At 41.9% G+C, this 14,512-nt stretch overlaps 1 protein-coding gene across 1 annotated transcript; it reads left to right on the top strand.

The window, feature by feature from the left end:
- The first annotated feature begins 3,156 nt into the window (after positions 1 to 3,156).
- wfikkn2 (WAP, follistatin/kazal, immunoglobulin, kunitz and netrin domain containing 2) lies at positions 3,157 to 7,321 on the top strand. Its single transcript, XM_004071714.4, has 3 exons — positions 3,157 to 3,649; positions 4,163 to 4,479; positions 4,995 to 7,321. The coding sequence occupies exons 1-3, from the start codon at positions 3,434 to 3,436 to the stop codon at positions 6,193 to 6,195; spliced, it is 1,734 nt and encodes a 577-aa protein (XP_004071762.1). The 5' UTR covers positions 3,157 to 3,433; the 3' UTR covers positions 6,196 to 7,321.
- Positions 7,322 to 14,512: the final 7,191 nt, after the last annotated feature.

Genomic DNA, 14,512 nt, shown 5'->3' with positions numbered 1-14,512 from the left:
GACAGATCTCCTTGTGCCCTGTCACTCTCACAACCCAATGCATCATGGGAGATGTAGTGCATAAAACGGCCGGAGATCGGTTTTCGGAGCTTCATTGTTTTGTTCACTTGTTCCACGGTCTGATACCGGATTCTGTGGAAAGCTACAGCGCAAAAGACGAGCTTTAGCTGGTATTTTTGTTAGAACTGAGTGACTTTACGAGCTAAATCGGGACAAGGAAGTGAAGACTTTAAGCACTTCTGATTGGTCAGACTGATGACATGTGATTAAGCCTTCAAGAATGATTGGTGGAGACAGTTAAAGGGACGGGACTTTTCCCAAATACACCGGAGCTGCAGCTGAATCGCGGCACGGTCATTCTTATCAAAATGTCTTTAATAAAAATAAAATAAATGCAAAGAAAACGTTTTTTACGATCTTTTATATTCCTAACTCCTCAGTGTTTTATCAGGGCCTGTTTGGATGAACACAGAGCTGAAATCCTGGAGATGGGAAATGTTTTTAGATCAGTTAATGAGGGCAATTTTCCACGGTACACTTGACCATCTCCCACGGCACACTAGTGTGCCGCGGCACACTGGTTGAAAAACACTGCTTTAGAGATTCACCTCTGAGTTTTGGAAGGGAGTGTTGGGACGGTGTAAGCTCGCCCCCACTTTCCGTCATCTGACTGTCTCGAGCTGCTCAAGTCTGGTTGCAATTTTCAATTTTAAAGTGAATAAATGATGATTCTGACCCCAACCAAACATTAACCCTTGTGCTATCTTAGATGACCCCACCCTTACGTTGACGTGTTCTCCCTACCATGACAAAGGTGGATAAAGGTGGAAAGATTTCATGTAATCCATGGACACCAGTGAAGATCACAAATCATTGAAGAAAAAAGGTTCAGAGCACTGTCTAATGGGTCTAGGTGACCCAACTCCCAATGTTAAAGTGCCTAGGATAGCACAAGGGTTAAAGGTGTAACAGAACGTTTCAGACCAGGAGTCTGAAGCTGATGTCACTGTAGACGCCACATACACAGATGTTATCTCTCCTTCTGCATTAAAAGCTGCAACATTCTGACTTCTGCACAAACATGTTTATCCATCTACTCAAAAATCGGTCCAAAAAAAGTTTGAATATACATTAAACATGACTTTCTGCAGGTCCAGCTCCACCAGAGGACGTGTCAGAGAGCACAAGTCAACAAATCCTTCTGTTACAACAGACAAATGAAAAAAGTGACAAAATCCTTGAGACCAACTGAAGAATTTTAGGAATGCTTTTATCCACTGTGGGAATCTACACTGACTCTCTGGATTGTGAAATTATTAAAAACCTGTTCCTTTCCTTACCAGCTGCAGGTCAGAGATCAGAATCTGTCTGTCTTCACATGGAGAAGTTATCAGTTATTACAAGTTCCGAGCTTATTGCACGAAGATCAGTCTCCAAAAGCTGACATTTTACCGAAATATAAACCAATAAAAATCTGATTTTGAACATGTTTATACATTAACTTTGTTGCTGCAGCCTTGGATTGGGTGTGTTTAACCTGAGGCTGCATTAAAAACTCAAACTCCATCTCAGATCAAGGTAAAGTCTTTATCATATTGACAAATATAAAAATAAACTATGTAAAGAGCAATTTTTTAATGCTTTGAGTATAAAAAGCTTCTCTGTGAAACATAAACAAATGTTAAGGAGCAGTTCTAACCTCAGGCATCCTATTTATTATATTAAACCCACTTCAGATGGGCTGATCACAACTTTCAGAGGCTAACAAACATGTTGACAGTGTAGAGAGAAGGTCAAAGTCAAGGTGGTTTCCTTGCAGACGACACAAATGCTGGAGGCTCATGGAGCGGTTGAAGCACTCCACGTGAGGTCCTCTGTGTGGCTTTATCCAATATGTGACACCCTGCAGCCCCCAGTGCCGACTATGCTGGGAATGCAGGGTCTTGAGGGTGAAGGTTGGGGGGGTGGAGGCTGAGAGGAGGGGGTGAGCAGACAGTGCAAACATCGTTTGATTCACTTTGCACAAATTCATTTAAACGTGTACGTGTGCACACACCTCCACTTTGCTAAAAACGGATTGCTACATCAAATGACCTCATAATAATAATTGATCCTGGATGTGCACATCTTTGTGTGGTTTGGGACTGCCTGTGTGAATGTAAGTGGGAGCCCTCACAGGCAGCAGGCCAGACTGCAGGGCCTGAGGAGTTCTGGGCCTCATTAAACTCTGCAGGGACTCTCCTTGTATTTATATATATATATATATATATAAATGGAGAGAGAGAGATTGCATAAAAAGTCATTTTTTTCCTTTCCCCCCTCTTAGTCTTATACCTGAGACAGCATCACCACCACATTATTGCTTTCTCTGCAGCACTTCCTGGACCCGCCTTTAGTTGGAATGCACCATTTTCTCAGTATTATTTCAAGGTGTCTTTATTATCCGAGACGTGCGTGTCAATAATCCAACAGAACTGTCCTAAAACCCGACTTTTCTGCTGTAACAGTAAATTTAAGCCTGGCTACTTTAGCGCAGAACAAAGTAAAAAGATGTGCCTTTTAATAAAATGCACAATTATTTCATAAATAATTAAATAAGTATATTCAAACTGTGACATTTTATTAGATTTCTTTGACGATGGATTACTTAAAAAGCCACATTTTTGAAACACAGAACTCAAAGTTTCTTTAGTGCAGAAATTAAATAAATACTGAATTCGTGGGATTTGGCGCCATCTGCTGGACATGTTCCAATTAAACAGGGAAAATTCCACTTTTTTCGAAATAAAATACATTTCAAACAAAATTCTAATCTACATATCTAATTTAGAACATAAAGTTAAATAATAATAATCGGCCATGGTATACAATCTTTATTTGTAATGAAAGCTTGAATATGTGGGGGGGGGGAGTGTAAAACTTTTTAGGTTTCATTTGTCTTAATGTGAGGATTTTTAAACATTTGAAGTCAGGTTTAAGTTGAAACATTTACTTTTATTGACTCTACAATGGCTCTACAACATCTCACGCGCAGATTCTAACGCGTTAAGGGTTAATGCGGCTGAACGCACAGGTGTCATTCAGTCTTTCCTGAAGCAGCGCCTGCTGCAAACCTCCCTCCCTCTAACTTTTTTTTTTTTTTTAATTAAGTTGATCAAGACTGTAACTCAGCTGGGATCTGCTGACCGAACAGACAGGTCACTGTAATTCATGTAGCCAGACCTGGAGGGGGTTTGCGCTCCGCAGCGCCAAACTCTTCTTAACCTGGAGAGCTCCACAGAACGCGCACTCGCGCATTTTCTTCTGATCCAAGTTGCGGGTCCCGAGCAGAACATTTTGAAGGATTTGTTTTGGAAACTTTTAAATCGTGCCAATCCCTCTGGATATTATATTTTTTTGGGGGGCGGGGGGGACATTTCGGGTCTTTGCCGACATGTGGTGGATGCTGTTCCCCCGATGGATCTGGTTCCTCGTTGGACAGTGTTACACTGTACTCCTGTGCACGAGCAGCTGCCGCGTGAGAGCGTTACCCATGATGTCGGTGGCAAAGGTGGTGTACTCTCATGCAGGGATGTGCCCCAATGACCTGAACCCCAACCTGTGGGTGGATGCCATGAGTACCTGCATGCGCGAGTGCGAGGCAGACCAGGTGAGTTCACCTGTCGGAGGCTGAACCTGACGCACGCGGAGACCTGAAAACGCCAGTCTGCATCTGGAAGGTCTTGGTAGAAGTATGAAACTTAAAAAAACAACATTTTTATGTACTTTTAAAAGAAATTCGAAGTCATCTGACGTATATTTTTACTATATTCATGTCCATATTTTACACAAGTTACAAAATCACATAAAAGGGTAAATATTTAGTATTTATGCTCATTGTTTTAACATTTATTTACTTTTATGACAGCCGGAAATTAAGAAAATAAAATCTATTGGACATATTTTTAAAGACCTTTTACTTTAGATTATTTTAAGTGACTTTTCAGAGTTTATATGAATTTTTAGATGAGCAAAAACAGCTCCAATTGTGTTGGAGATTCAAAAAAATGAATTGCATGTATGAATTTTTTCGATTGCTCGAAATTAACCAAAGCAGAAACCTGCAGTTTTATTCTGCTAATATTACTGAACCATAATTCCAACAATCTTTTTCTAACTTTAGGACTGCGAGACGTTCGAGAAGTGCTGCGCTAATGTGTGTGGTAACAAAAGCTGTGTGGCTGCTCGCTACATAGACATCAAGGGCAACAAGGGCCCCATTGGAATGCCAATGGGCGCCACCTGCGACAAGTTCATGTGCAGCCAGCAAGGCTCGGAGTGTGACATCTGGGATGGGCAGCCCGTTTGTAAGTGCAGAGACCGCTGCGAGCGGGAACCCCACTTCACCTGTGCCTCTGATGGCATGACTTATTATAACAAATGCTACATGGACGCAGAGGCCTGTTCCAAGGGTATCGCAATCTCTGAGGTCACCTGCAGGTAACATGTTAAGTATTTTGGACATTTTTTTAATTTTTTTAAGAGGTAAAGTTCTCTTGCATTAACTCTACAGTTACGTTCACACCAGGACTGTGATGCGTGTTCACACTCGACAAACAGGGAGGGTCTTCCTCTTCTTCTTCTTTCTTTTCTGTTTACTAGCGCATGTCCACCACCTAAAGTTGGAAGAGACTTGGTGCGAAATGTCAAACCGGGAAAAAACGCAATTATTATGATCAATTTTTAAATGGTTGGCACGTCCGTGACATCCTCCATTTGTCACCACCAAATCTGAGTCCCTGATAGGTCAAAGTTAGATCTGCGCGTTCAATGACCATCGTAAAAATTTGTGTAGCTAGAGAGTTTTTTACGCTGAAGACTTTTGCCACATGAATGCACGTTGCCCAGGGCGGTTTGAACGTAGCTTACAAGTTAAGAAAATAATTAGTGAGGTGTCATCATTTTTGATAAAGTCAAATCTGATATTAACTAGATCCTATTTGGCGCTCGTACAGGTATCACCTGACTTGGCCGCACACCAGCCCAGTGCCAATGGAGACCACCTTACGACCCACGACTGCCCTCCAGACCACTTTACCAACTGACATTCAGCTGCCTCTCATACACAACGGACCCACCAGACAGACGGTTTTCGTAGGCGAGACGGCGAGCTTCCTGTGCGAGGTGTCTGGAAAGCCCCAACCGGAAATCACCTGGGAAAAGCAGCTGAAAGGCAAAGATAACATCATAATGAAGCCCAATCATGTCCAGGGGAACGTTGTTGTCACCAACATCGGCCAGTTGGTTATATACAACGCCCAAATTCAGGACGCTGGGATCTATACCTGCACAGCCAAAAACGTTGGCGGAAGTATGTCGTCGCACTTTCCCCTGATGGTGGTTAAGAGAGACTCGAAAGGCCAACATGCGGAGGGGACTAATACCAGCCTGCCGTTTCCGGCTGCAGAGTGCCTGAAGAGTCCGGACATCGACGACTGCGGAGAGGAGAGCATCAGCTGGTACTACGAACCAAAGAGGAACAACTGCTTCACTTTCACGTACAGCCAGTGCAACAAAAACCAAAACCACTTCGACACATATGAAGCCTGCATGCTGGCGTGTGGAGGAGAGCTGGCAGCTCCCTGCAGCCTCCCCAGCCTTCAGGGGCCGTGCAAGGCCTACGAGCCCCGCTGGGCGTACAGCAGCACCCTCAAGAAGTGCCAGTCCTTTGTGTACGGAGGCTGCGGCGGCAATGAGAACAACTTTGAGTCCAAAGAGGCCTGCGAACAGATGTGCCCGTTCCCGAAGAACCACAACTGCAAGACGTGCAAACCTCGAGGCAAGATGGTGGCCAGCTTCTGCAAGAGCGACTTTGTGATCCTGGGGCGTGTGACGGAGCTGACGGAGGAGCAAGAGTCCGGCCACGCTCTAGTGACGGTGGAGGAAATCTTAAAGGACGAGAAGATGGGACTGAGGTTCTTCGGCAAAGAGCCGCTGGAGGTGACTCTCCTGAACGTGGACTGGAACTGCCCCTGTCCCAACGTCACGGTAACGGATGGGCAGCTGATCATCATGGGGGATGTTCACAACGGAATGGCCGTCCTGCAGCCCGACAGCTTCGTGGGTTCTTCCAGTACTCGCAGGGTTAGGAAGCTGCGGGAGGTGATCCAGAAGAAAACCTGCGACTTCCTGAAAGATTTCTCCTCAGTTCAGTAGACTCTCAAAAGTCAGCGACGACGCGGAATTTTTACGATCCCAGCAAGATCCTGTGACCTCACCTGCAAGACACACATCTCAGAAAAACACTTTTTCCAAAAGCCTACTAAAGGCCTTATATGTTGACGTTTAGATATTCATAATAAAACTTAAATGCCTATTTTAGTAGTGTTAGTTCGTTTACTATCATGTATCTGTTGTCCTGAGCAGCTGCGCTCACAGTAACGCCATACGAAGCCTCAGTTTATCCGCCAGAATCAAATAAGCTCCTTGGTTCTACTTTTTTGTGGAATCTGTTTTCATTTACAGAAACGAAATATGTTATGTTAACTGGTTCATATTTATTTTTACTTGATTTGTCATTTTTATTTTTAGGATGGTGGATAAAGGTAGTAAAAATCGAATTCATATACATTTTTTAATGCCTTTTCTTTTTTGCCTTATATATCATTTGATGAATAAAGAGGATCAGAAAAGCTCCACGCTCGTCCATTTCTATCTGTTTCGCCGAGATGGAGGAAACAGCCCCAAGGCCTTTCTGCAATTTGTCAAAAAGCTCCGACAGTCAGAGCGCGCTTGTTCTCTCGTTGACATCGCCCTCCTTTTGGACTTGTAATTCACACACACAGGGCCTTGTCTGGCATTAAATTCTGAAGCAGGTCACATTCCAGCCCAGCTGTGGTGGCCCGCAGAGCTGTGGGTTGTGTTGTGTCTGGGTCTGGGGCCCTCGCATAGCACACACCCCACCGGCCGTCCACTGGCCTTGCGCGGCCCCTTTCATCTGCGAGAGGCCGGGGTGAAGGGGATGAGGAGGAGGAGGAGGAGGAGAGGGATGCTGGCTGATCCTCTGTCTTTGACTCGCTCCACATCTGTTTCAGCAGACATAATAGAAAACAGAAAGTTGAAAGGAAGGGAAGTAAAAAGTTAAACAGGAACGAGAGGGTGGCAGCCCGTTAAATGAGCACGCCAGCAGAGAGCTCCAAGTTTTAATCAGCATGTTATTAGTGTGGGCCACTCTGGAGTCTTGAATCAAATCCAACCTTAATATTAATCAAATTGGGTGGACGCTGAAGCTGCGTTTTAATAATTTGCCTTGAGATCCAGCTGAGCATACACAAAAAAAAAAGAAAAAAGGTTTGCAGCCGTCAAATGTTTTCCCCCTTCCCCCTCTTTGTCCTCACATCCCCTGCTTCTTGAACCGTTTGCCCTCGTGGACTGACAGACAACGAGCCTTGAGCCGCAACCTCTGACCCTCCTAATGAAAAAGAGGCCGCAAAGGAAAAGGTCACTTTCATCAGAAACTGTTGACAAGTGTTAAGTGACTGGCTGGACTCCAGACTGAGGGCCACACAGCCTCACTGATGTTCTTACACATCACAGTCAGCTGCTGATGTCGTTCACCTGAAGACCTCCAGCAGACAGACGGGGATAATAATAAGCAGAAAGTAGTGGGAGCATGGTGCGCTAACCGGAAAAGTTAGTGATCTTTAGAAGGGATTGAGCCTTTTTTACATTTATGGGTAAAAATATTTTATTTTAGAGCAAATCCCAACATGCCAACTTCTATAAAAGTTTACTTTTAAGAATAAATTTGCAAGATAGACATAAAAAAGGAAAGGTGCAATAAGGCAAACCTAACAAGGCTTTGAAATAAATCATCAGCACTATAATGTGAATATGACGGGAGTCATGACAGTAAATGGTTTTTATCGTGTTGTGCAATACATAAACTCATCCAGTAGATGGCAGCAGAATACCTCTGAAAACAGATGAACACGGCGCTGCAGATTTTTGTGAGGTCCAGTCAGCTGTTTGCCAGATGGTATATTGTTCAATGTGCCTAATGCAATGGTTATAAAAAAGCTATTATACACATAAACACAAACAGATTTGCAGCTTTTAATAGGACAGCTGGTCTCTTTCAGGCTCTTAGATATAAAAGTCTTTGTACAAAGAATAATATGAAACAAAGCAGCTTCTGCATGCACTTTGTGTATTCATCATCCAAGCAGAGTAGATGTACATTGTGTTAGCAGCTGGTCTGTGCACTTATCACATGTTGGCCTCACCAAAATCCAATTTTAGCCTAAAACACCCCTAACTAATCTGTTCAAAGACAACTGTTTAGTGGTGATCTTGACTCTTAGCTTTGCTTTTTTGCTAGTTTGTTTGTTTTGCTGATTTTTTAATATATTAAAACAAAATCCAACAAACTACTTTTGGTAAAAATGATAAAAAAAGGAACAAAAGGTCAAGTTGGAACCAAACTGCTTCTTTTTATAGCCGCGCAGCAGAGGGAGCCGTCTCAGATGTGTGGTGTAAGCCACCATCTGGATTTATAAAAAAGCTCCAAGGTCAGAGTCTTCTCCCTGAGAACTGCAAAATGCTATGCATTGTTGTGCAACCAACTGCAGTAGAAATGATTCCATTCAGAAAACTCCATACACAGTCTTACTCCATAATTCATGGTCGAAAATGCCAAATGTAGCACCTTAAAAACTGTGAAGGTTGTGCTAAAAAATTCCTACTTTTTTATGTTGAAATATTTTTTTTGCTAAAGGTTAAAGGTACGTCACAAATGCAATCTTTTTCCAAACAGCATTTTTTTGTGATGATTTAAAAAAAGAAAGACTCAGAAATCCTTTTTTTCTAACCTTAATTTTTATTATGTGTGCCACAAAAATGTGTTTAAAACACATTGTTAATCAAAGTGGGTATGTGAATCTGAAGCAACAACATTTCCTTTTTTGCTTTTAATTCTCAAGTTAAAGAGGGCTTATATTTATGAGCTGACATAAACTGTTATAGTCGAGTCAATTGTCTTGAAAAATAAAACAAAAATGTTTTATTCTCCTTGGATCTTTATTGTCCTCATAACTTTTGTTTCACAAAGTTTTCAAACTCTCTGATCTCAGCTGCTGGTTTAATGAGCAGCAGCTCGGAAAAGGAATAGTGGTGAGGAAGACGAGGGAAAAAAGGAGAGCGTGAAGAAAGTGCTGTGGTGGACTTTTCCGGTTCCTGCTTATTTTCCTAAATTTAGTAGCTGCTCAGTGTGGAGAGGAGAAACTGGGACACTGTCTCATTTCCTGTCTCACTAAGTCAAGATAGATTGATGTCAGACAGACAGATCTTTTCTATCAGATAGGGAGACTCTGCCTGCTGCTTGCCACATACACGTACAATAAGAAAAATGACCCTATAAAATATAAATATATATACATATACAGTCACTTAATGCTTTCTTTTCCAACTAAGGTACATCAGCAGGTCTCCATGTTTGTTTCTACCAGCCAACATTTTCCTCCTGCCTGTTTTCTACTGAAACAAGACGTGAGGCTTTCAGTTATGTGAGCGGTGAGGCACTGCTGCCGAGTCTGCCTCTTTAATTCCATGTCACACCACCAGTCTGGTTTTGATTCACGTCACACTTGCTGGTGCACACACATGCATTCCTTTTTTATCTCGACTGGCATGGAAATCCAGAGTTTAAGTAGCACAAAGGCCAATCGGCGGATGCGCCAGCTACAAAAAGGAAATTCAATATTTGTCTCTTTTGCGGTCAGTAATGATAGATAATGATAGAGAGCAAAAAAAAAAAAGACAAAAAAGGGGGGAAAAAAACCTGACAGCAGAGCGAGAGGAAAAACGGAGAGAGGAGGGGAGGAAATAGAGCTGGTGAGAGGGAGATAAGTGGGAGGAGCGACAAGGAGAAAGAAGGAGGGGGCTGAGATAACAGGGATGCTTGGGACAAAATGTTCTGATCCTGAGCTAGCATCACAAAGAGTTGTTTGGGAATTTCACATTGTTTCTTTTTGGGACAAGGACGGTTGTCCCAGCGTGACCCAGCATGATAGCGGCCCAGATCAGCCTGACTGTGGATGAGGCTGATCCCATGTGAGGGGAGAGATGGAGGAAGCCTCTAAGCACTGTCCAGAGCAATCCTGCTGCTCGACATTTGTCACTTAAGATGTCTTACAACAGAAAAAAAACCCAGAAGTTTTACTTCAACAGTGATGCTTAAAAAAATGTCAAAAGAATATTCATTAGAAGGAATCACTTAAATTGTGAGAAAACCTGATAAACATGGACAGTTTTCACACATCAAATAAAAAAGTAGAGTAAAGCTTATTTTAATGCAGAATTTGAATTATATTATCTAAAAAAGAAAAATAAGAAGGTGCTCTGATGACATAAAGACCCAATTCTACACTAGAAGTACAACGTTTTGGTTCAATTTCCTGAGCTCATCTGCAGGAGAACTTTAGTCTGTAAATAATCCTCTGCTTGCTGCTGCAGTGGCTTCACAGCCCCTGTTGCTGTGGCACCAGAGGGACCCGTGGATGCACGTCCCAGCTGAAAAGCTGCAAGAACTCTGCAGACACTAGGGGGAGTGCTCGACTATCACCTCTCATGATGGAGGGGTCTGTTGTTTTTAAGTTGATACTTTCTCCAAACACCACTGTTTTGAGCCAGGTGAACTTTACATAAGGGCAAAAGAAATGCTGCTTGTGTGCTGTGACTATGCCAGTGTGTCTAATCATGTCATTTCTTTGCAAGATGTAAATCTATTAATAATATTTCTATGTAAAAGTGTAAAAAGACACTCTAGAACCTTTTTTGGATCAAGCAGAATGCAGAAAAAGTGTATTAATATTGTAATAGTGTTTTATTAAATTGAAAACTGACAACAATTATTGAACCTTTTTGCACACATGAATGTCAGATCAGATGTATAGATGGGATTTTAAATAATATTTGATTTTAAATGCCTGTAATATGGAAAATTCCGAAGATCAATAGAAACTAAAAGAAGTAGAAAAGCATTTTTCCATTTAAAAAACCCTGTTTTTGCACTTGGAAGCCATCCCTGCATATACCGTTTTAGCCTTTGTAACATGTGACCAGAGTTGGCCCTTACATAATTAGACTCTCACTGAGACCCTGGCTTGACACGGAGTGCCATGGGTTGAAATGTGCATGTGAAATAGTTTCCTCAGAGAGTCATCAGCCTTTAAAGGGAACACCGTGAAGATACAAAGATCCACTCTCAAATAACTCTTGAGCCACTTTGTTTGCTCCTGGTGAACGGGTAGAAATAGGAGGCAAATAAAAAGAAAAAGAAAAACAGATTCTTTGGACAGCTTTAGGTCAGATGAAACAAACAAATCTATTGCTTGCCATATTTAAACTTATTGACTATTTAGAAACTCTTTTAGTTTTTTTCTGGGTGTTTTTCTTTTCGTGTGTGTTTTTTTGTTCACACCAACTCTCCTTTCTGTCATTAGTGCCAACAAAAACTCTTCCAGGTGTTATTTGTTCATTTCAATGTTGTTTTCCCCAGAACTTTTTTTTTCTCTTGCAGGAATTTTAATAATTTGGATAGATGTTTTTAAAACATGTATTTTTCATGGTTTTGTTGCTTTTATAATCACAAAAAAAGTCCTGAAATCCACATTTTCTCCAGTGTTCATAAGTATTTTTTTTAATGAGCGGAAGTTATGCAATAACGTTCCCGATAGTAAATGCTATTGGAAACCCTTTTTAAAAATGACATTCCCAACATGACCTTTTGTTAATACACTTTTTTTTTCAAAGGCAAATTTACATTTTTAAAAAACAGATTATTGAACTCTGTTTTAGAGCCAGCTTTGCTTTAAGGTGGGACGTTGCGCAATTAGTGGCGTGCACTTTGATTATTTAAAGACTAAGGAGTCTGACCCTATTTCCAGAGACGGATTACATAAGTGTACACTCCTTTAAAGGTATTGCCTGCGCTTTTTAGAGACGGAGGAACATTGGAGTACCGCTGAACTATTTTTGGACTGCCGTCAGCTTCCTTCCCCATGGTCTAAGCCTCTCTACCCTAAGAGAGGATGAATATTAATTGGCGCTTTTAGCGTCTGTCATCCAAAGTTTCCCACTGTGTTTGAATCTCAGGAAAGCCGTGGTCTCGCCTCCCACTGGAACACAAACTAGAAAACATTTCTCAGAGTAAGGAAGCAGAGCTCTTGTTTGGACACAAAAGCTGCCGGTGTGGAACGGAAACTGGGCCGCGGGGTTGAATTATTACCCTTTTCCAGGTTGTGTAGAGCGTGGGTGATTAGTGATCAACACGTGAAGAGCAAAATAAATGAACTTTTTCCACACGAGTCTTTCCAGCCTGTACACATTAATGAGAACACTTGCGTATGCTTGTGGGCAAATGCGCTTAGTGTCAGCTGAAATCCTCACGTGCAGCTCACTTCTAATCAAGGCTAGGGTGTCTCTGTGTGAGTGCATTGTGCTAGCGTGTTTGGCACATCCCATGACCCCACGGTTTTGGTCCTGAGCAGCTTAGGAAGCATTTTAGTGTAAATCAAAAATCCGGATCACATGACGCCTGACATTTGACCTCTCAGCTGGTCGGGATACTGATAGAAGGGTATGAAGCCAGCCAGCAACGCGTGCGTTTATGTGTGCATGTGAGGTGAAACAGGGACAGGGAGAAAGAATGGGAAGTAAGGGGAATAGGAAGAACAAATAGGAAAAGCTTTAGGTGTCGGGTGGAGCTGACTGGCACTTATTAACCTCAAAGTAGACAACATTTCTCACCTGTTATCCTGAAAAACTGTCAAATGTTCAACTAACTAGTGTCTTTGGTCATAAAAAGCAAAAATAAAATCAGTCATTGCATGTGAGGCCCCAAGTTTAAAAGCTGTTTATGTGTGTCCTTTGAAGGGATGACTACTACTTTCATTTTTTCCCCTTAATGGTTCTAATTCCCTCTTTTTTTGCCTTTTACCAAGCAGGCTTTATAGCAAACACATTAGGTAACATCAAGCAGAAGCCTAAATCCCTTTTCTATTAGTTTCCACCTCCGGTTACAGAAAATATGTCATAAAATGATGCTTGTTCATCTTGCTGAGCATTTGGAATGGCAAAAGTGACCATAAAAGCTAAAATAATATATACATAAAGCTTTTGTGGGCGCCTAGACTAATCTCTTCTACTTTTTTTTTGGCTGTTTATGTGAGTAACAGCTCTATTTGAGGCAGCAGATGGCATGTGTTTTCTGTGAAAGGTTTCCTCTGCAGCAATGATCAAACGCAGCAATCAAATGCATTAATGCCTTTTAATGCTAAACATAGCAAGGGTAACTTAAAAACTAAAAATTGGTGGTTTTTGACATAACTGTTGTTTGAAAGACTCCGCTGTTTTTATTTTATTTTGTTACATTTTTTGTTGCTTTTTTTTTCAAAGAATCCTGCAGCTAAAGTTCCTGCCTTGAGAACAGAAGGTTGCATGCTTAGAGCAGCATTCAATAAATAATTCTTTTTTTACCATTTTCATTTAGTTTTTCTAACCTTTCTGTGATGCATCCACAGTTTGAGCTGTTTTCTGGTTGATTTCTATTGTTTGTTGTAAGGGGTATCTGCATTATCTCATATCATAACACGTGTGCCAAACGTCTGGGTGCATGTCACTGACCTCCTGCTCAACAATAGTCTTCCTGCAGACTATGAAGGAGGCTGGAATCTGAATATATTTTCAGTTCCTACTTGCATGCAAAGGACAAATGATAGATAAGCGGAAAATTGCACAAAGATGCTAAGTGTTGAGTCATAAAAATGAATTCCTGAAGTTGAGGACACACTGGGTGCTTCGGGTGTCGTCGGAGGTGAAACTTTTTCCTGCTAATCAGTCAGGACCACGAACGTCCCTTGCTCCTCTTCCTCCTCCACATCCCCACTCCCTCTTGGACTCATTGTAATGCAGCACAGAGCACTCCACACAGGGTTTGGACAAAGGCTGCTTGTACTCCAGTAGACCTTGGGTTGTGAGCCTTTGTGCCAAAAGTCTGTGACCTCACTCCTTCCTTTTATTCCTTACATGCACACAGACTCCTGAGGGGGAAACTTCTGAATGTGCTCAAAATAAAAACATCCACAATCATGTAATATTACTTTATTTGCAAGCAAACACAATAGCAAGCCCCCCTTTAGTGTACAGAAAAAGGCCAAAAGATGAAAAACGCTCAGTTTTGCTGCACTTTGGATGCAGCGTGCAGGAATCAACACAATGTGGACCCACATGTGAGGCTGTGTGTGCTGCTGTGAATGCATGTGTTTGCGAAGGAGCCAGGCTTTGTCCCCAGCTCTCCACACACGGAGCTTCCAGAAAAAGCTCTGCTTCAGTATGCTTTACTCACCACAGCTGAGGGAGGACAAACTGTTCACTGTATTCCAAATAACAATAAATCTTGTTTCCTTGACAAATTCTATAACAAGCGGTAATGGTCATTTTATAAACAGAAAACTGAGCTCTAACTCCAATGACA

This window comes from Oryzias latipes, chromosome 8 (assembly GCF_002234675.1).
Source record: "Oryzias latipes chromosome 8, ASM223467v1".
Taxonomy (NCBI): domain Eukaryota; kingdom Metazoa; phylum Chordata; class Actinopteri; order Beloniformes; family Adrianichthyidae; genus Oryzias; species Oryzias latipes.
This window is presented reverse-complemented; position numbering and strand designations above follow the sequence as displayed.